Source organism: Chamaea fasciata, unplaced genomic scaffold, assembly GCF_029207755.1.
Source record: "Chamaea fasciata isolate MVZ Bird 193981 ecotype frontalis unplaced genomic scaffold, bChaFas1.0.hap1 SCAF_8, whole genome shotgun sequence".
Lineage (NCBI taxonomy): Eukaryota > Metazoa > Chordata > Aves > Passeriformes > Sylviidae > Chamaea > Chamaea fasciata.
This window is the reverse complement of record NW_027094093.1, coordinates 24958978-24979208: the sequence shown is the minus strand read 5'-3', so window position 1 is coordinate 24979208 and position 20231 is coordinate 24958978. Positions and strand designations below refer to the sequence as shown.

The 20231-nt window shown below is 43.0% G+C and overlaps 1 protein-coding gene across 5 annotated transcripts; it reads left to right on the top strand.

Moving 5' to 3' along the window:
- The first annotated feature begins 30 nt into the window (after nt 1-30).
- On the top strand, nt 31-17314 carry TMEM169 (transmembrane protein 169). Of its 5 annotated transcripts, XM_066190195.1 has the most exons (5): nt 31-117; nt 11481-11919; nt 13403-13972; nt 15453-15528; nt 15706-17314. In XM_066190195.1, exons 2-5 carry the CDS (start codon nt 11616-11618, stop codon nt 15725-15727), a joined length of 972 nt encoding a protein of 323 aa, XP_066046292.1. In that variant the 5' UTR covers nt 31-117; nt 11481-11615; the 3' UTR covers nt 15728-17314. The 5 variants fall into 5 exon arrangements, 2 of the variants coding, with proteins under 2 accessions (XP_066046292.1, XP_066046293.1); XR_010722145.1 differs by having other exon boundaries at nt 13403-14933; nt 15453-17314; XR_010722144.1 differs by having other exon boundaries at nt 13403-14933; nt 15210-17314.
- The last annotated feature ends 2917 nt before the right edge of the window (nt 17315-20231 follow it).

Here is a 20231-nt window from a genome sequence, read left to right as displayed (position 1 = left end):
GCCCCCGCCGTGTGACGCGCGGCCCCGCCCGCCCGGGGCTCGGCGCCGGGGACGGCGGAGCGGTGGCGGCGGTGCCGGTGTCCTGGGGCGCGGACAGCGCGGCGTCGCGGGCGGCAGGTAAGGCAAGGGGGGACGGCCGTGCGCTGTCGGTATCGCCCGGGTCCGGCCCGGCCGGGCAGTGATCGCTCAGCATCCGGGAGGGGTCGGTGCCTCCGGTGGCGCCGCGGGGTCGCCGCTGCAGCTCCGCAGTGAGCGCCCACCTGCCCGCAGCCTCGTCTGCTTGCAAGGGACGGGTCGCCTTGGTTTTCTATTCCGCTTCGGGTCACCTTCCCCGTGGACGCGGGCAGGCACCCTGCGGAGCAGCGGGAGCGGAGCCCCTCCGGGAGCAGGCGGTGGGAAGCCTGGAGGGTGTCAGGGAGCAGAGGAAGGTGCTGGTGTGCGCCTGCCACGGACCCGCGGGCGGGCAGCCCTCTCCCCGGGCATGGACTCTGTCGGGAAGAGGCCGTGAAGGCTGAGGTGATAGCGCTTACCATGTCCCCAGGAGAGTCATTTTGGAGTAAAATGCCTTTGTGGTGGTGATCTCTGTCCCCTCTCTCCTGGCCCCCTTAAAATGGCCCTAAGTAAGCTCAGTTGACACAGAAGACGGGCAACATTATTTTCTTCCCTATCCCACAGTGAAGTGACAGAGCATCCTTGTCCGTTGCAGGTGATTTTAACCAGCGCTGATGTGCCCAGCAGCATGTGTGTGCATGTTCAGTGTCTTTCCAGGCATCTCCTCTGTCCTTTTCAATAGAAGGGATGTTTGAAAGTATGTCTCAATTTTGTCGTGTTATTTTTGCCTCAAGAAAGTTGGCTAATGTGAGAAGAGAGTGAGGGGATTTTTTGTTTGTTAGTTTTGTTTTGTTTTTGTTTTTTTCCTTAAAGACATAAAAGTAAAGTGGTAGAATCACTGAGTCTGCTTTGGGATTTTTATTTGTGAAAGAAATTTATTTACTTTTCCAGAAGCATGTTTTAAGGTTTAATACTTTAAATCGGGGACAATTTTAGGATAACATCTTTATCCGGAACTTCAGTATGTTTCGATGGAAGCTGTATACCCTCCTTTTAAGTGTATGGGAGGGAAGGCATGGAGAAGTTAACAATGTGTCCAGATTCATTCACCATTCATTCAAGACAGGGGTGGATTTCTGCATGATGACTTAGGCCAATAAGGCAACTGTTAGCCAAAATTGCCCTTTTCGGGTGGATCAGTGTTTGTAGAATACTTCAGTATTTAAAGCATTCCCCTTTCTGGGGGGTAAACGTGAAGCACTGAGTGACACTGCAAAAAAAAAATTTTCCCTCCCTTTAGTTATCTTTCCCAATCTGAGACTTCACAGATCCCCATTAAGTGTCTGGCTGCCCTACATATCTTAGGCAGGCTGTATCAGAGCAATCATTAATCCCAGGGAGAAGCACTCATCTGTGCTAGTGAATTAGATCTTCATATTCCAGCCTGCCTGCCATCCCAATTGAGCTGCATGGCTCCAAGGAAAATCCAGTGGCCCTTTCTACTCATGTGACCTCCTTGACTTCGGTGTTCTTCCTGGAGAGCACTATCAAAGAATTTTTCTTTCCTATCAGGATATATTGCTTGGTTTCTGGAATTTCCCAATAGCCATAGAAATGCCATAAATAAGGGGCTGAACACATGAGTTAAGGTTCTGTGAGTGATGGGTGGGAGGAGAAAGGGGAAAGGCATGAAGACTGTAGAGGAAGGAGGAGGGAAAAGGAGACATCCATTCCTTGGCATGCAGTGGAGGGTTGCCACTTCTGGTAACAAAATGTATCCACTAAAAACAGAGCTGGGATTACCAATGCTCACGGACGTTTTCAGTAAAGCAGCGGCTCCTGTTCACTGTTGTGTGCACTGCCTTTGAACCAAAGATTCAAACTGTACCTTTGTGTGAATGAATCCATTTGACCTCAGTCATTGAATTCAAAATTATTTAAGCTGAAAGTAAGAAAATCTTATTAACTAAAATCAATTTTAATCTCCTTAAATGCTTGTGCTTTCTTAATCACAACGGAATGTTACTTTTCTTTTATTGATAGCATTAAAACATGTTGGTCTGTCATTCCACACAGACAGTGGTAAATTCAGTAAGCATAAAGCTTTTGCAGATTGATGTTACTCTATAAACTTAATGTTAAGATTCTGAATTTTTATGTATTAGAAAATAGTGTCTGATTAGACACCTTATTTTTTATTTATTTTTTCAGCATATGTCAGCTTGCATTTGGAAGAAAATAAATCTATATTTAAAGCCTCGGAGTCTTCATTTTTGTTTTTTGAAGTTAACCATGTGACTTTTTTTGCCTTGGTGTAACTATCACTTTAAACATCAACCATTCAAAAGTCAAAATGACAGAAAAAGAAGTCAGTAGTTTTTTCCAGTTGTCAGCTTTGGAGTTGTAGGATTAGCATATGTCGTTCTTGAACATCTACTTTTTATTTACATACTGAAGAGGAAAAACTAGATTTCCTGTTTCTGCAGCTCCCAGATTGTGTCTTGGCTTTGAACAAAGTAGTTCAATTTATTGAGATGAATAGGAAACTCTGTGTTTTCAGAAAAGGCCACTTTTGTCCAAAGCTGACGTTGTGCTTTGCCAGCCTATGGCTCAGCTATTCAGCTGATGACTCCTGTTAGTCCAGTTTGCAGCCATGCTTTAAAAATCCTCGTACTGATACGGACTGCCTTGAGAATTCCTGATGGCATGCTACCCTTCAGGGTGTCTGTGCCTTCCTATAGCTCAGAATCTACGCTGGCAAGGGAGAAGGTCTCAAGAGTAGTTAAGTACCAATCTGATGTGAGAAAAGAGGTGGCTCCAAACAGGAAAGAAACCTCCACAGGGCCCAAACCCCATGAGAGGTGTCCCTGGGGTCAGCAATCTCACTAGGAGGTGAGGGCAGAAGAGATTTAATGAAAAGCATCTTAGTGCCAGAAATAAAATGTTATGGTTAGAGACAGTTTCTCATAGAGGATTTCTGCTAGTTAGCCTTTAGAAAAGTGCAGGCTTACACTCCAGTAGCCTCTCCTTTCCCAGACTCCACTCTTATGGGTGCTCCAGGTTCATATTTTTCTTCTCCTGGGATACCAAAAACCACACAAGGTATAACAACAATAATTTCTTCCCTCCCCATACCTATTACAAGAAATGCTTGGATTAAGCCAAAACCAAATGAAAGCTGGCATGAGTTTGTGTCCTTACCTCTCTGGACCTTTACATGGGATTATGCAACAGGCCTCTTTGGAAATCCCTGCTACTTTCACCTCTTGTCTGTGCATTCTCTACTGAGGCTGCTTTTCCTTTCATCTCTTAACAGCAAGTGAGAGCTTTTCTGTTTTGTGGCTTCTGGTTTCCATGTCAGAGCAGCCGTCTGGTCAGCCCCAGCTGATGTTCAGGCTTTCTGGTCAATTCATCTTTTTAGGGACTTTCTCTCTGGAAAGGCACTTTACTCTCAGCCATATCCTGGGGGATTTCAGTCTAATTGGAAGAGAAACAGGATTTTACAATCTTTTATCATTATCTCTAGCAATTTCATTCCACTGATTAAAAAAAAAAAAAAAAAAAAAAAAAAAAAAAAAAAAAAGAGGAGAAAGGAGGAGACACCAAGACAGACATCCCAAAGCAGTGTTTGCAGTGGTACAAGATATAGAATATCAGCATCAAACAGTTTGAAACAAGTATGTAGATGGATTTCTAAACAATCACACAACCTGCTAATACCATACTCATGATACTGAAGCATTCACTTTTCTGCAGTTCAAAGGGCTGCATTTTTAATATCCTGGCATCACAGGTCTCTATCCAATTACAACTCCCCTGAGCCAAGTAATTCCTGGCTCAATATCTCTGCTGGAGATACTGTCTAAATATCCTAGATTATATTTACTGTGTAATGCATTAAACAATCCTGAAACACTCCCAGGGGAATATTCTCTCTGTTCACTTGTGCTCTCCAGCAATTCCTGGGCTGCAGCCAGGTGTTACTCAGAGAAAGCTCTGGTTTGAAGCCCCCAAATATCTTACCTAAAGCAGAACCACAGGATGTATGTAGCTTGTTGTTGGTATTTTTCAGATAATGCTTTCCAGACTGGATTTACAATTGACTGTATTTTCCATTAGGCTGTATGGCTGCAACTGCTTCCTCTCTAATTGCAGATATTTCAACATGTGGTTTCTCCTTATTTTGTCAGAGTAAAGCACTGGGGTGTTTGATTTTGCTGGCACAGAGCAGGGCAGGAAAGGGGACTGAGAGTGAGATGGTCAGGGATCTTCTGAGAAGGAAGGAAGGAAGGAAGGAAGGAAGGAAGGAAGGAAGGAAGGAAGGAAGGAAGGAAGGAAGGAAGGAAGGAAGGAAGGAAGGAAGGAAGGAAGGAAGGAAGGAAGGAAGGAAGGAAGGAAGGAAGGAAGGAAGGAAGGAAGGAAGGAAGGAAGGAAAGGAAAGGAAGGAAAGGAAGGAAGGAAAGGAAAGGAAGGAAGGAAGGAAGGAAAGGAAAGGAAGGAAGGAAAGGAAGGAAGGAAAGGAAAGGAAGGAAGGAAAGGAAGGAAGGGAAGGAAGGAGAGCCTGAGGTGTTAACTAGGGTCCTTGCTTCTAGTTATTGTAAATGTCAGAAAAGAATCCGGCATGCATTAAAACCTTCTCTTGAGAGCACCGTGTGATAGAGGTCTTGGAGCTCGTCACTGGCATCCCCTGCCAGTTCTGTAGCAGAAGTCCTGGTGCCCAGGTGCTTCACACCCACCACCACTGGTGTTTCATGGCTTTGGAGCAACTCCCAGTGTTTCTTACTTCCACATGTGTGTGTCTATGCTGTTTTCTCTGCACTCCAGTGTGGGAGGTAAGGGGCTCAAAGCTCCATGTTCATGTACTACTTACTTACTTTTTCCTATTTTCTAAGCATCTGCTTGGATGCCTGGAGGGGAGGAGACACAACTGGTTTGTGTATGTAGCAAGTTCCTAGCGCATCTTCCAGTCCCAACCAAGGACAAATTGGGTCTTATTAAAAAAAAAAAAAAAAAAAAAGCACACTTGATCCCAACCTAAAGGCACTGCTGTGGAGGCAGGATTTTTGACTAAAGTTGGTGGGATGTCAGATGTTCCTGTGGTACAGTGTAATCCAGCAGTGACCTGGGGGATGGGATTGCAATGAGCACCTGCTGTTTTGAGGTGCAGGATGGCCTGGTCTGGCAAATCCAGAGGTGAGGGGTAGAGCTGGGGAACAGAGAAAGCGTGCCTCTACAGTCGAAATCTAATTTTTCCTACAAAAGTTAGGGACTTTGGTTGAGTTTATTCAAGACTCATATCTAAATGCTTGGATTGCTTTGAAGCTTTCAAACCTTCCATTTCCAAATCAGGCTCCTTTTAAAGCCTTGGTTCTCTTTAAAGGCTAATGTGCCTGTGCCATTCCTTGACATTTTTAGCATAATAAACATAAAGAAACAGATATCATCCATGTGGAGGCAGTGAAAAGCTTTGTGCCTTTTATCTCAATTTCACTTTCTTCTAGCAATCTGTTCAAATAAGTGGGAAGATGAGGGCATTTCAGGCTTTTGCTCCAGAAAAAGTAGACCAGTATAGTTGGGGGATTCTTAAAAAATCAGGATGCAAGAAAACTGATGGGGCATTCCATTTATTATAAAATAAAAATGCTCAGCTATTCTTGTATTCTGTCTTCCAGTCTTCAGTAATAAGTGATCTACACAGCTGATATTGTTCTGTGACATTTGGAAAAGTTATGGAACAGCAAAGGAAAATAAAAAGAACTGATTCATAAAACAGATAGTCTGTAAAATGTCCTTGACTTTTAAAAATATCCTTGGAAAATATCATTCAGAAACAATATAGTGGTACTGTGGAATGCATCTCCCCACTCCTTTTTTTTGGTCTGTATCTGTAGAATGCTGTCAGTGAGCGTTTGGTGTCTCGTGGAGGAATGGAAGGGAGAGCAAGGATCCTGAGCCACCCAGCATGGCCCTGGGAGCCAGGAAACCCTTAATGCACACCCAAGCTAGTCCAGTCTTGCTGCAGCTCCAGTGATGGCCAACAGCTGAGCTGGCCAGAGCAGGTTTGGCTCATGGTGTGGTGCAGGACTAGCACTAATGGCACCTGCCAACAGGCAGCAGCTGTGTGCCTGTGATAAACTGGAGGGATTGGGCAAACTTGGGTCTGTCAGTGCTTGCTCACAGAAATCATGTTGCTTGCCCATTCCTCCCTTTGCTTTTAGGTTGAGCTTTTAGCACCCTCTGGCTCCTGAGGGGAAGGCATGGAACATGAGGGGCTCCACTAGCAAACACCTGTAAAGTTTTTGGTGACTTGGGTCATTTTACTGTGTTATCCCCTCTGCTCAGGTGCTCAGTGTTGTCCTCTGCTTTTGGCAGTCCAGCTAGAAGTCTGCTCTTGCTTGGAAGCATGCCCAGAGCATGGTAATTTTTCTTGTTTCTCTTTCCAAGAAATGAAAGTGCTTGGAAGCCTGTGGATTAAGCAGGGAGGGAAGGAGAGGTGTGAACTTTGAACTTTGTTTTCTTTTCCCTTGCTGGGGTGGCAGAGGTAGATATTTGCCTTTGTGTTTCTTGCCGTTGTTATGCAGACACTTAATGCAGTCTGAAATCAGCCACTGCCAGGAGGGGTAGTTTTTCCCTCCTTTCTTAGACATTCCTCCCTGTAGAAGGAGCTGCTTGGTGAAGAATCTACATGGCTAAAAATAACATTTTATTATTTTCATTGAGATAAATCCCCCTGTCCAGCTCACCACAAGCTGCACAGACCCTGGTACTGATAGGAAGGAGCTGTTCTTGCCTCACTGTCTAATATGTCATTCATCACAGCCTTGAGCATTGGCTAGTTTCAAGTAACTGTGCAATCTAGTTTGAGATATTTCACCATGAAATGAAGAGGAAAGAGGCATCCTCTGTTTTAGCAGGTGAGGATGCATGTGTGAAAGATAATGAGGGGTCATTTAGGTATTTAAAACAGATCCAAAACTGTGAAGAGAGCCCTACCATTTGGCCCTACATAACGTGTGAATTAGATGTGCTTTCTTATATATGTCTCGTCATGTGTTTTTCTAGGGCCTGGGGGCTGCTTGTTCTGCATTAAACCAATGCATTTCATCATAACACGATTGGTTGGTGACAGACAGATCTGTCCTGAACAGCTGGATGCATCTAATGCCACCTATTTTTCATGTGTACAATTTGCCAGCAGATAACCCCTTTAACAATACTAGGGTTTGGAAAAGATCTTTGGGTAACATGCATGCTCAAAACCACGCACATGCACAAAATCAGAGGTGGGGGTTGAGTGGAGATGGGATCGGGGATGCAGAGGTTATGGAGTAAAAGCAGCAGGTAAAGGAAGATCTGTGGCTGGAAAGCTCTCAAGGTGTGTCTCTGGGGTAGATTTCCCGTCATCTCTTCCCCATCCTGCATAAATCACAGTGCTTCTAAAGCACAGGTTGTTTTTTTGTTTCTGCAGACAACCCCAGCATGATGTGAGTGAAGATGCCGTGCCAGTTCTTCTTATGTGTTGTACATTTTATGTGACTATAAAAATAAAAATTTATTCTCCTTGCTGCTTGCCGTCTACATTTTTTTCCTCTCATGTCTGCTCTGAGCAGTCATAAAAAGGTTACTTGTGCTGTAGCAGGGATTTAAGATCAAGGATTTTATTAGCTTGCAGGAAGGCTCTTCCTTCCTGTCTGCATTCAAACCAGATAATTTCTCTTCTGTTAGCAGCAGGATCAAACCCTGAAAACCAATGGAAGAAGCTTCCTTTGACCTAAATGGTGCAAGGCCAAGCTTTTAGGCTCCTGTTTTGTGTGTCAAAGACTATTACTGTCACAGGAAGCATAAGCAGCCATAGCTTTCCTGCATAGTAACAGAAGACTGTGCTTCTAAAAATTACTCTACAAAGTGTTTTTGCAGAGCAGCCTCCCCAGGGTTCTCCATCTGTTTTCATATGGAGATTAATAACAAATTTTTTGGCTAATAAACTGCTCCTTTGCTATCTCTGAAATATGACCATTTCTTTTCCTTCCCTCCCATGGACAGTTATTAGATTCCTGTCTACCCCTGTGCTCCCACATGGGAGGCATCACTAGTATGAGATGCACAGCAATTGTTAATGTTTCAGCTCCACAGCAAGGCTTTTAAAGGGTGAAGGTTTTGGGATGTGGCTGATGCTGTGGACAGCTGTGTGGTGCTGAGGGCTGGCCTTATTCTTAGAAGCTGTAAAGAAAAGGAAGAGAGGAAAATTAAGCTCTTTGTACACTACTGTGATTTCTGCAAGAGCCTGTTTCTTGTTTGCAACTACAGAGAAAATATTCCCAGGAAAAATGGGACTGAGGCTTGAACCCGTTCAACTCAGCAGCACTGCTGTGGGATGTAGGGCTGATGGTGGTATTTTGAAGTGCTGTGTTTAGAAGTTCTGGACCAGCTGGCAGGGGCTATTGTAGCTGCTTCATTGGGAAACAGATAAGAGAAGAATATACATGTACTGTGAGAACAGGCATAAGATCAGGAGGGTTGTTTGTGATCTTCAATCTAACTGCTCCCTAATGCAAACCACAGAACTTCCCTTCTTCTGGTCAAGTACAGGTGACCAAAATTCTGCCAAGATAGCCAGTCCAGATTTGGAAGTTTCCCATATCACTTTATCACCCAGTGATATATACCAAGGGACACCTACCCACTTTGTTAAAACACCTACCTAACGTCTGCCCTGTATTTGCATCTTCCAGCTTTTTATCTTGCTGCATCCTCCTCTGCTGGGTCACAAGGATCTCCTACATGCTTTTGGTTTTGATGTAAGACAGACTGATGTCAGATTTTACCTTCTTGTGCCTTGAACAGAATAATCTGGGCTCCTTCACTTTCTTATCCCAAGGGCTTTGACTCAGCCACAGCAACAGTGCTTCTTAAGGACTTGTTCCCCATTGCCCATTCCCTCTCCTTTTATCAGCAAGAGGAGAAACTGAGTTGCCACTGATTACCCTACTGGAGGTGTTTCTAGTCATGGTGGTAACTCACAGAGGCAGTAGCTGCTATAGTGGGGTGGGAACATCAGACATAGCAAAATAACTTGGAGATCATAGGCATCTTCTGGTCATTAATCAGCATTCTGCCTGCGCGGTGAGCACAAGAACAGGACACAGATTGCCAGTGCCTATCTGTGAGATTCAAAAGGGACGTCACCTTGCTCCTTGCACAGTCAAGCCTGACGTGGTCCTTTGGGCTTTGGCATCACACTGAGATCTGACATTGGCTTATCATCCACTGTGAGTTTAAGCAAGGCCACAGCTGGATCAACTTAAAGAAAAAAAAAAAAAGCCCAAGTACAAATATTTGCCTGTAGATTTGTGTTATTTTTAAATATTATTTGTAAGTCATCCCCTTCTCAAGTCAGTAGGAACTGAACATGGAACTACAGCCAGGAACTTCGGGAATTTAATCAACTTCTGCGTCTCCAGACTTTTAGTAGATTATTCCAGAAGTGATGCTTTTGGTTTTTGTGTTTCCAAGCCTGTTTTCCTCACTTTTGGAAGCAGAACCTCACTGTCATCTCAATAGCCTCAATCAGGTAATTTTTGAGTTTTATAGATGCAAGACATGAGGTTTTACAGCTGATTTTCAGAGAAAAATATTAGAGCCTATTGTACTTCCCGAATGAATTTACTACAAAGAGCCAGTTTATTCCATAGCATAAATTCCATCTTTCCATTTACCCCTAAAGGCATTAAAAAACAAAACAAAACAAAAACAAAAACAAAAAAACCAAACAAAAACCACAAAAAAATCCCACCACCCACCACCACCAACAAATGAAAGCTTACGTGAATTTCTGTTTTCCAGTATGTCTGCTAATTTAGGCATACATATTTTATGGCAGGTGAGATGGCAATCTAAACAGACTCTTTCCAGCTGCAGAACTAAAAATATTGTCTGCCCAGTGATTTAGAAGTAGTCTGGCTTCTGGGGTATGCTGAATCTTGAGGGGGTTTTAAGTCCATTTTATGTGTCTTCTGATCACCAGGGAAGATCTTTTTTCTCTAATGCACAAAAATAATCTGAGTTGTTGAATTCTTCAAGGCTCCATAGAGCCAAATGGGCACAGTCTTAGGTGTTAAAGTGATACAATTACAAGTTTTGTATGGGTGTGGTGTGTGTAAGTGTGAGAGTAGGAGGCATAAATAGTTGATCTAAAGTTCTGCACAAAATTTCAAAACACACCAGCAAAATCTTAAATCTGTGGGAAGACCAGGACCATATTGCTGAATTTAAAAATGCTCAATTTTTTTTCTGTCATCCATTCAAGTAAAACTATTCCCCCAGCATTGTGTAGGCTATAAACTATGGTATCTGTGTTTCTCAGTTTCCTGTTAAAGGAAAGACTCAGTTACTAGGTAGAAGCTTAATTATTGGTCAGATGCATTCTTTTAAATACAAATGTTCATGTAAATGTTCAACAGAGCTCTTCAGAGTTGTTAAAATGTTATTCATTGTATTCAAATTTGTACCTAAATGCTTCATGAATACTTGGCACAGTCAGTTTCCTTAAATGTTATGAAATCTGAGAACCGTTAATCCTTTTTCCATATTCATGGAGCAGGATTTGCCTGTCTCGATGCATGTTTAATTATGTGTTTTTTACTTAGGCAGCTTTCCCATGGATGAGAGTTTCACTTGATATTGCTGTTAACTTTGCTTAAATGAGGAGCAAACATTTATTTTTGTTAAAAAGGTTTGTGAAGACGCGTGTGTTGTTTCTTTGTGCAGTCAGAAGAATTTGCTGTGGTTCTCAATGCCCTCTCCAGCAAAGTCATCTTAATAATTTGCTTTAAATCCACTGTATATTCTGTATTTCTAAGGTATGGCAACACTACATATTGTTAAAGTTTGAAACAATGCTCATTTTGACATAATTTGATTAATTTTTGCAATATCCTTGTAAAGGGGAGTAAATCATTAGACGCTCAAAATGAGAAAGGCTGGCACCAATATAGGTGTTGTAGTGTTGGGCAAGCACAGTGTTCCTGTTGCAGTCCCTTAAATTGGTCAACTTCTTTTTCATCTATGGTTTCAGTCCTTTATTCTGATGCATTTGGGCCAAAACTATTGTCTTCTGTTTGTTTCCAGCATTGGAGGGGAATGTTAAATTCATCCAGTAAGCTGGCTATGTTCAATCCTAACTTATAAATGTTAATGCTCTTTCCAGTAGCTTTCGTTTGTTATAGTCCAGAAAACTGGACCCTAAGAATCAAGGTAGATTAGATACCTCAAAACATATATCCATGTAAGAGAGCTGATGTTCAGGACAGTAATAGAGATCTTCAGATGACATTTAAACCAGTTGGAACTAACCCTTTTTAGGAAAATTCTGCCAATCTTTTCTGCTTGGTAAGACAAAGACACTTTTTCACCCTTCTCTCTCATTTTAGGCTGGGAATGGAGTGCATAGTTTGGATACCAGCAGTGGGACATCTTACCAGAACAAAGCATCCATGGGACCATTGTTAATCAATGACTTCTAAGTGCAGGATTGGTGCTGTTGGATTGGAAACAGGTGCTACAAGATGCCAAATGAGGTGACTGAGAGCAGCAGCGGGATGGAGGAGACTGTGCAGAAAGACAGCAAGTCTGGAGGCCAGAGCCCTCGCTGTGGCACAATGAGAAGGGCTGTGGCAACCACTGTCACCTTTGATGGGGAAGCCACTACAGACCGGAGGAAAAAGAAGAAGAAAGAGTCCCGCCCCGAGTCAATAATCGTGTATCGGTCCGAGAGTGACCATAAGGTGGAAGAAGAACAGGCGGATGAAGAAGGAGGGGAGAGGAGCTCTGAGGAAGGCTCCAAGTTCCTGGGTCAGTCTATGACAGATGGTACGTAGTCATGAGAACACTCACTTCTCATAAGCTTTTTTGATGCCATCATGCTCTAAAGTCAAATGGAAGTGGCTGTGGGCTCAACCCTCCAAGACTGCAGGCAAGGAGAGCTTGAGTTCATACATGAAAATGCTCTGAAACAGAAAGTATTACAGGCTGATTTGGGATGCCTCCAGCGGTTCTTTGCAAAGTCTGGTTGTTGCCACAGTCTTAGTTTTAAATGTATGTGCTGATTGGGGTTGATGTGCTGGTTGCAGTGCTATGCATGCATTAAACCAATGATGTCATTCTAAGCCACTGTCCATGCCTGAACAACTGCCTGTTAAGTGAAAGGATGGAAGCAGATGGAGTTAGTGGCTCTGTCTTTGATAGGGAATTTAACTCATTATCTAGGATTTGCTGTTGCCTTCTGTTTGCATGCACTCAGCACGGCTTCCCCTTGAAGGGTGATTATTTGGCAAGGTCATACTGGGGCATCCTCGAGTCACTTTCACTTCTGCTATCTGGCCTGGGTACCCTTGCAAGGAAGAAGTGTGGAAGGTAGGTGCTGTGGCTAAATACTCTTGTGAATCAGCAGTGCAGGCTGAGCGGGGCTTAAATGCTCCTGGTCCACCAAATATACCAGATTCCCCCATGATTCCACACCCTATCCTCATGATTTGCCTGCTGCCTTCCTACTTTTGTGGAGCACTTTGAGCTGCTCAGCCTCTTTTTAAGAGTTTCTGAAGCCTTCTTCCAAGCCAGTCAGAATTAAGACCAGGAGAAAATATACTGTAGCCCCAAAGTGGAGTTTATGGCCAGTACCACTGTATGGCCCATCCTATACCAGTGTCACTTGAAAGCTAAGGCAGTCCCTTTGTAACTTTAACACATATACCAGCACTGTCCAGTTTGGTGCCTCTATGATCTCTTAAAATGCAAAGATAATTTTATGACAGTTTATTAAGTTTTTCTAAACTTCAAAAATAAATTTGGATTGAGATACAACACAAATGTAAAGGGAACTATTAGCTATTCAGGTATAATTCCATGTGTGGATGTGCTTATTCCAAAACAAGAGTCTCAGTCATATTTATCTAATTAATTCCAAGTGTCCATGCTGTTCAGGAATAAATCCATGAAATAAACAGAGAAAACAGGCATACCATTTGCAATTGAGTTACTGTGTCTCATCTCATACTTCTGTACTCTTGCAGCATTTTCCCTTCACATATTGTCCCTTGTGGAGATAGTGGAATTTTCTCCCTTGTGATTTCTGTCATCTGGAATTCCTGTCTTTTTCCTCATTAGCTCTTTTTCCATTTTCTTCTGTGGTAATTTTCTTCATATTGCAGTTCTTCTTGTCTTCCATCTTTTTAAATTTGGTTTTAACTATAACTCCATATGCACCATCTAATTGTCTTTGGGGTCTTTGAGGACTTACACAAAATACTTTGTACAGAAAATAAATCTGATGTAGATGAGTTTATCTGTGTTATAGGTGTCTGGAACATGCCTTTAGACAGCCGATATGTCACCTTGACTGGAACAATCACGAGGGGAAAGAAGAAGGGTCAGATGGTGGACATCCACGTCACACTAACGGATAAAGAGCTGCAGGAACTGGCTAAGTCAAAAGAACCTCCTAAAGAAGATGTACCTGAGAAGAAGAAGAAATGTGATGTGGGGTTAGACAGAGGACCCCACATTGTCCTCTGGACCATCATTTGCCTCCCTGTCATTTTTGTAGTGTCCTTCGTGGTTTCATTCTACTATGGAACCATTACATGGTACAACATCTTCTTGGTGTACAATGAAGAGAGGACCTTCTGGCACAAAATTACCTTTTGTCCCTTTTTAATTATCTTCTACCCAATTATAATTATGGTTGTTTCTTTCTCCCTAGGCCTGTATTCAGCTGTAGCCCAGGTAGCATGGTCCTTTGGGTACTGGTGGCACGCTGTCAGGGATATGGAGAAAGGATTCTGTGGCTGGCTCTGCAGCAAGCTGGGCTTGGAAGATTGTTCTCCATACAGCATTGTTGAGCTGCTTGATTCTGACAATATCTCAGGTAGTCTCTCTGGCAAGAGCTCTGCACAGGGGGTTGAGACCTCAGCAGTCTGAGCCTTTGTCCTGGAGGACTATTTTGGTCTTATGCGAGTGTTCTCACCTAGAAAATAACACACTGTTTTTTTTTTAAATATACATCTATATTTAAACACAAACTTAATGAATAAAATACTGGTCTGAGAGTCCTCTTTAAATGTCACAGAATGCAAGAATGCTAGCTTCACATGCTCTGGGTGGGGACGTGCATGGCTTTCCAAGGATTTGTCATGTGTTGTAGCTAATTACAGCTTCTGGGAATCGTTAGAAAATACAGGTCTGCAGGGCTCTGGCTGTGGAGTAGCAGAGATGTATTATGAAAAGTTCACTTCTGTCAAGATAGGCTTGACTTTTCAGCAATAGGACATAGTAGTGACCTATGACAGTGAAAAGAAGTCTGCTCAGGAGATTAACTTCAAGAGATAGGAACCCATTCAGAGGTGAAGGCTAAATTGCAAAATGTGTGATGTTCCTGCAGTTTTCTTAGAAAGGGTCCTTTCCCAGTCCTTCCAACAAGAGCAGCTAACTTAGGCAGGCTGACTGCTTTGACACTGTCAGAGTCCAGTGGCGCAGACCACTGGAATAGTGGGAGAGGACAGCATAGCTGCCAGCAAAAGCAAGTAAGTTCTACACTGACTGGAAATAGCTCCATTGCACAATGGAAGAGCAGGGCTTGCTTTGTAATACAGTGTGTGGGGTCCTGATGGGGCTGTCACCAGAAGCCCTCAAGTGGCTGCAGGTGCTCAGATTAGTGCTTGGAACACAGCTGCAGTGGATCTCTTGATATGTGCACTGCTAGGGAGGAACCATTTACAGGAGTCATACACAGTGTGCAGTGCAAACAGTTATAGGGAGGAAACACGTGCTCTAAGGAGGTGCCTGCCCCCAAGGAAGGGACAATCCATTTACATCTCACTGCAGTGCAGGTGTGGACTTGCAGCACCTGGATTTAGGGAGGTGGAGTTGAAGGTGCTTGGGATGCAAAGGGCTCTGAAACAAGTTATTCTGGTTTTCAAGTTGCTCTTATGGAAGAGCTGTTGGACCTCCCCTTTCAGAATGGGGGAGTCCAAAAGTTCATGTCTATCTGTGCCTCAGCTCTGGTACTTGCCTTCCCCACCTCATTCCTTTTCCTGTTTAATTATATGGAAGAGCAATGGATCATACATACATCCTCCTCCCCTTGTGTCTCATTTTCATAATAGGTTTCCCTCCTTTCTGGATTTTTCACGGCATTATAGAGGGCTTCCTGACCAGGCTGAAGTTGCCACCGTAGGCTGGAGAAATTTTAATTGTGTCTTTAAAAAATGACTAGCAGAAAAGTTCTTTTTTTCTCAATCAACTATTGGGGTTTTGGCCTAAGAAGGAGATGAGCAAAATAAAAGAGAGGTATAGCAGATTCTAATGGGGGCTGAGTAACACATCTGAAACATGGTTCATTTTCTCAGTGCTCCAGTTCAGCTGGTGCTGCTGGAAAGTCTGTGAGCCCCAAGGCAGAGGAGCCCACCATTTGCATGCATGTTGGTAAGTAAGCCATGGCAAGCAGTCTGTCAGCTGCACAGTCACTCCTGTCTCTGTAGGTGTCTCACTTCCCCAGTCTCCCTGGGCGGGGGGTGGGAACTGCTCTAGTTTTAGGATGGTTAAAAGAAGCATTCAGAAGCTGGATTTCACAGGAACTAATGCTTTGTGTTGCATTTTAAGGTTGAGCTCAAGACTACACTGACTGTCCTGGTTAGAACATCCGGGAACTGGTGAAGTGTAAACAAGTCCATCTGATCCTCTAGCCCTGACACTGAGAAATAAGTAGTTCCTGCTGCATCCTTGGTCCCTGGGACGTCAAAGGAACCTCTTAGCATTGGCTGAAGGCTTAACACTGAATAATGCACAAGCCAAATATCGAGAGCAATCTTGACCTCACACTTAACTGAGAAAACAGTGGTCCTCCCTGGGCACCGGTAGAGCCAGGCTGTGTTTATTACTTCCTACTTTCATTTTTTTACTGGTGAGGTCTTTCAAAGTAATTACCAATTTCCAGAAAAAAAAAAATAGACCCCAACCTGTGAGACAACGTCAGGTAGTTTTGTGGGATTCAAAGGACTGACATATGTCTGCTTCAAGCAGTGGAATGCCTTTCACAGGCCTGTTCCAATCAGGCAGGCTGATATGCCTCTGAATTAATGGAGATGCTGAGGATAAGCCATGGTAGTGCTGGCAGTCTGTGGTGACCCAGCACAGCCACTCTGCTTAATACTGCTCCACATGGAAATTGCAGGCTCCCACATGGCTGGAGGGTGGGAATAAGTGATGCTTAACAAGCATTAAGGAAAAGGAAGGTCCACTGGCAAGTGTTCTCACGCTTTGCCTAAAGGGATGCTACTGGCATGAAAGGGGTAGATTGTATATCTTGGCCCCAACATGCAGCAGGCAAGTTTGGGGAAAGGATGGCTGGCAAGTATGCATTGCTGTAGAGGGAGAAAACCCAATTCAGCTGTCACTGCCAAACAGCAGCTGTTCAAGGCTAGATGAAAGGCTGGGGTCAGTAGCACAAAGAGCCTTCAGCTTACAGAGGGCTTGAATGATAAATACCAGCTCATTACAGAATACATCCATGTGAAATGTCTGCTGAGCTTCAGGATTTGCTTTCAGGATTGCTAACAGCCCGCTGGAGTGGAGACAAAACCAAATCTGTGCCTCTTACTGCTACGTAGGCACAAAGGAGTGTCAGGGGAGTCATAGTACCCTCCTTCTGCAGTGGCAGGTGTGCTTCTGGGTTTGGAGGTCACATTTTAGGAGATAGTTTGGGACAATCCATCATGTGTTTTCTACTTCTTTACACTTAACTAAGCTTGCATTGGCTCCTGCTAAATTCAAGGTGTTCTGTCATTGATTTTGGTGGGGGCTATTTTAAGCTTGGGGTTAATTCTGGTGCTTGGGGCTAGTTCTGGTGCTATTTGTAGAAGTTTTATTCAGACTTTTCTCTAAACAACTGGATAGCTTTCTCTCTTGCCTATTATCCTCTGTAGCAGTTTGCCTGTTGCAAAATATCTAATCATTATCAATTGTTGTAAAAGAAAAAAAGCACAAGTTTTTGTCTTGTTCCCCTGCTTTCAGAAACTCACAAGTAATTTCTGCTTATGTGCCACTGTCAGATTGTAGGGAGTTCCAGTTATTCTGATTGTTGAGTGTGTTTCTGGCTGCTCTAGTCTGGGTGTTTTTTAAGTAAAAATACTGTTTGCTGATTGTTTTAAATTGCATTCCGTTTTCCTTGCTGGCCTGGGTGGAGAATAAAGATATATGTGGCTTTACAGGAGTGTTGCTTTCATGCTTCTGTTTGACTTTGTTAAAATCAGTGCTGGGGACAGACACGGTAATTCTATGCTGATAATGTTAAAATCAATGCCGTGGGACAGACACAGCAATTCTATGCTGATAATTGATTAGAATTCATTGTATTTGAAGATCCATTTTAAAGTGTGTCTGAAATGGGTCTTAAGTTCTACCCCTTGTTAAACAGTGCCTATCCAGAATTGTCATTTATCTCTGGGGCCTGGGTTCTTTGTTTTTACTTCATAGCTCACAAACGAAAACTTTTGATTTAATTTTACTCATAGGGTATCTGTTTAGCTTTAGCCACAAGGATGTATAGGAGGGGACACACTTCCATACCAAAACAGGAAGTACTTTTAACTCTACAAACATGGTTTGTGTGTCTGTGACTTGGAGCTGCTATTTACAGCTGTGCTGGGAAGATTTCTTACAACCCCTGGGTATTTCAGGCATGTATCTGGTAAGTCAAAGGAGAATCCACCAGTACAGTTCTTCAAGGTATCTAAAAATTAAATGACACCTGTGGATCTTTCCCACATAGTTTTATTACAGCCCTACCCTCCTGCTGGCACAGGGAAAACACTTATTTGAAATCTTCTTTCTTCTAAGAAGTAGAGATGAATCTTCAGAAAACCCAAATGAAATTCCTAGCTGAGGGTTAACATGGCTTCAGTGAAACAGCTCTTTGAGCCAAAAAGTTACCTGCGGGTGATTGCCTCAAACTGGAAGTGCAAACAGCTGGAAATAACAGGAAGGTGCTTTTGGTTTGATGCCTGCTGCAAACGGCCAAGGGAACAGAATTCCTTATGTGGCAGATGTATATGGAGGACCTCCCACCTGCAGTGAAGAACATAATGAAGGACACTCGGTTTCCTGGTGTGACAGGGTGAGATGGAGGTCATGGGCCCAGAGAATCAGCTCATTAGCCTTTGCAGTTCTCACTTCTGGGGTGCAAGGTAATAATTTTATAAGATAGTGATTATCAGTGAGAGACTCCTGTTGAGGCTCTTTGGATCAGGCAAAGCACACCTGTGTAACTGCACCACGTATCTCACCAGGGCAAGAGGAGGTCTAATTCTTCCTGATGACTTACCCACCCCATTCAGTTTCTTTGAGGACTGGAACAATAACAGCATGAATGTGTTTTTATCCACAGTAAGTCCCTCAAATTCACCCTTCTAGTCCCTCCAGCCAGTGCTTTGAATCTTAAGGCTAGGATCCTGCAATTCCTTGCTAAGATTATCTGCAGAGGTTGCACCATGGATCCTTTTAACCACCCCCCACGGGTACCTTTTGGAAGCTGCAGCCACTAGTTAAGAAAAGCTACTCCAGTGTCTCTTGCACAGGGAAGCAATTACAGAGAGAAAATAAGGGTGCACAGCCCACTGTTCTGCACTGCGATGGAAACAATTTGGCTCAACATTTATGCAACCTCTTTTTGTCCCAGGCAGTGAATTATCTATGAGATCAGTGCCCTCCCTGCTTCTTTCCAAGCACTTGACAATGTGGAGGCAGTTGTATTAATGTGTTCATCCCCATATTAATCCATGCACATTTATCCCCTGAATGGGAAAAAAACAAAAAAAAAAAAAAAAAAAAGAAAAAAAAAAAAAAAAGAAAAAAAAAGGCGAGAGAGGTTGAATCAAATTCAGGAGGCTAATCCACTTGGAAACACAACTTTTCAATTAATTTGGTAATTAGAATAGACATTGTGTTTGCTTGTCTTAACTACTAAAGCATGATTTCTCTTCCAACAGGCAGCCACTTAATGATGAGGGAGGGCTTGTGGTTGTGTGTTAGGTCCAGGTAAATTACCAGGGGGTTCAAAAAGCCTCCAACGCATCCTTCCACATAACAGGTGAAGTGTGATTGCAAACAAGCAGTCCAGAGAAACAAGGCTTGAGGGTCTCTTATGTACCCCCCACCCCAGCCACCCATTCCATTAAGTTTCAGTTCTCCTAATTTCATATCATTACACGGTAGCTGAAGTCTGTCAGAATGCATTAAAATACAGAGAATGCCTGAGTCAGGCCAACCATGCATTTTTCCCTGTGTTAAAAAAATGCCATTGCTTTTAGTGTGCTAAAACATAAAACCTTACTCCCAGAATGCAGCAGCTAAAATCCATTGTGGGTTGTATCCATTGAAATTAGATATGCCATGGATGAATTTGGCCTGGAGCCCCTTAAGACACAAATCTTTGATGTGATCTCCTTGTCTTAGGTGTCCTTTTCCCAGCCATTTCTTCAAGGTGGAAACTTAGTTTGACAAGTTAGAAAAGGATAACTACTGATTTTGATAGTATGTTCTGCCTGCAAATGGGATAAACCCCTCACCTCCCAGGCACCATGTTCCCCCAGAGCATGGTTCCTTACAAGTTCCTGCAGCAGTAATGTATATTAAGAGCAACATATTTGAAGGTGCCTTTGACTATCTTCATATATATGCCAAATCCTTTCTGCTCCTACAGTGATAAGGTAAGAGAATCAATTACTTCTACTACAAAATACCAGCAAACCGGCTCGTTAGGATGTGACACAAATATAGCTTAATTTATTCTAGCCTGATTATCTGAATAACCTGCAGTTGTGATCTGAACACCCCAAATATCATAAATAAACTGAATGCCTTTTATAGTGTCAGTGCTGGGCATGAATCCAACAGCTCCTGGGGTAGTCAGCCTAAAGAGAGCATGCCTTTCATTCAGTCTTTCTTTCTAAAATGCATTCTTGTCCTGAAGTATGGAAGTGTCAGTTTCTAATGATGTACTTATATGTATTTGTAGTGAGATGCCCTTATAATTACAAGCAATTACTAGAATACCCTTCCATGATAATGGAAATTTTCCTTAACACTTTATCCATGCAAAAATGGCATGCAGAATTAATAAACAAAAGCAA

Bases quoted from the DNA above. Each gene is read 5' to 3' on its own strand.
- TMEM169 (XM_066190195.1), top strand. From the start codon at position 11,616: ATGCCAAATGAGGTGACTGAGAGCAGCAGCGGGATGGAGGAGACTGTG. The intron at 11,920-13,402 runs GTACGTAGTCAT...TCTGTGTTATAG, and splicing joins GGGTCAGTCTATGACAGATG to GTGTCTGGAACATGCCTTTA. The intron at 15,529-15,705 runs GTAAGTAAGCCA...TTGCATTTTAAG, and splicing joins CACCATTTGCATGCATGTTG to GTTGAGCTCAAGACTACACT.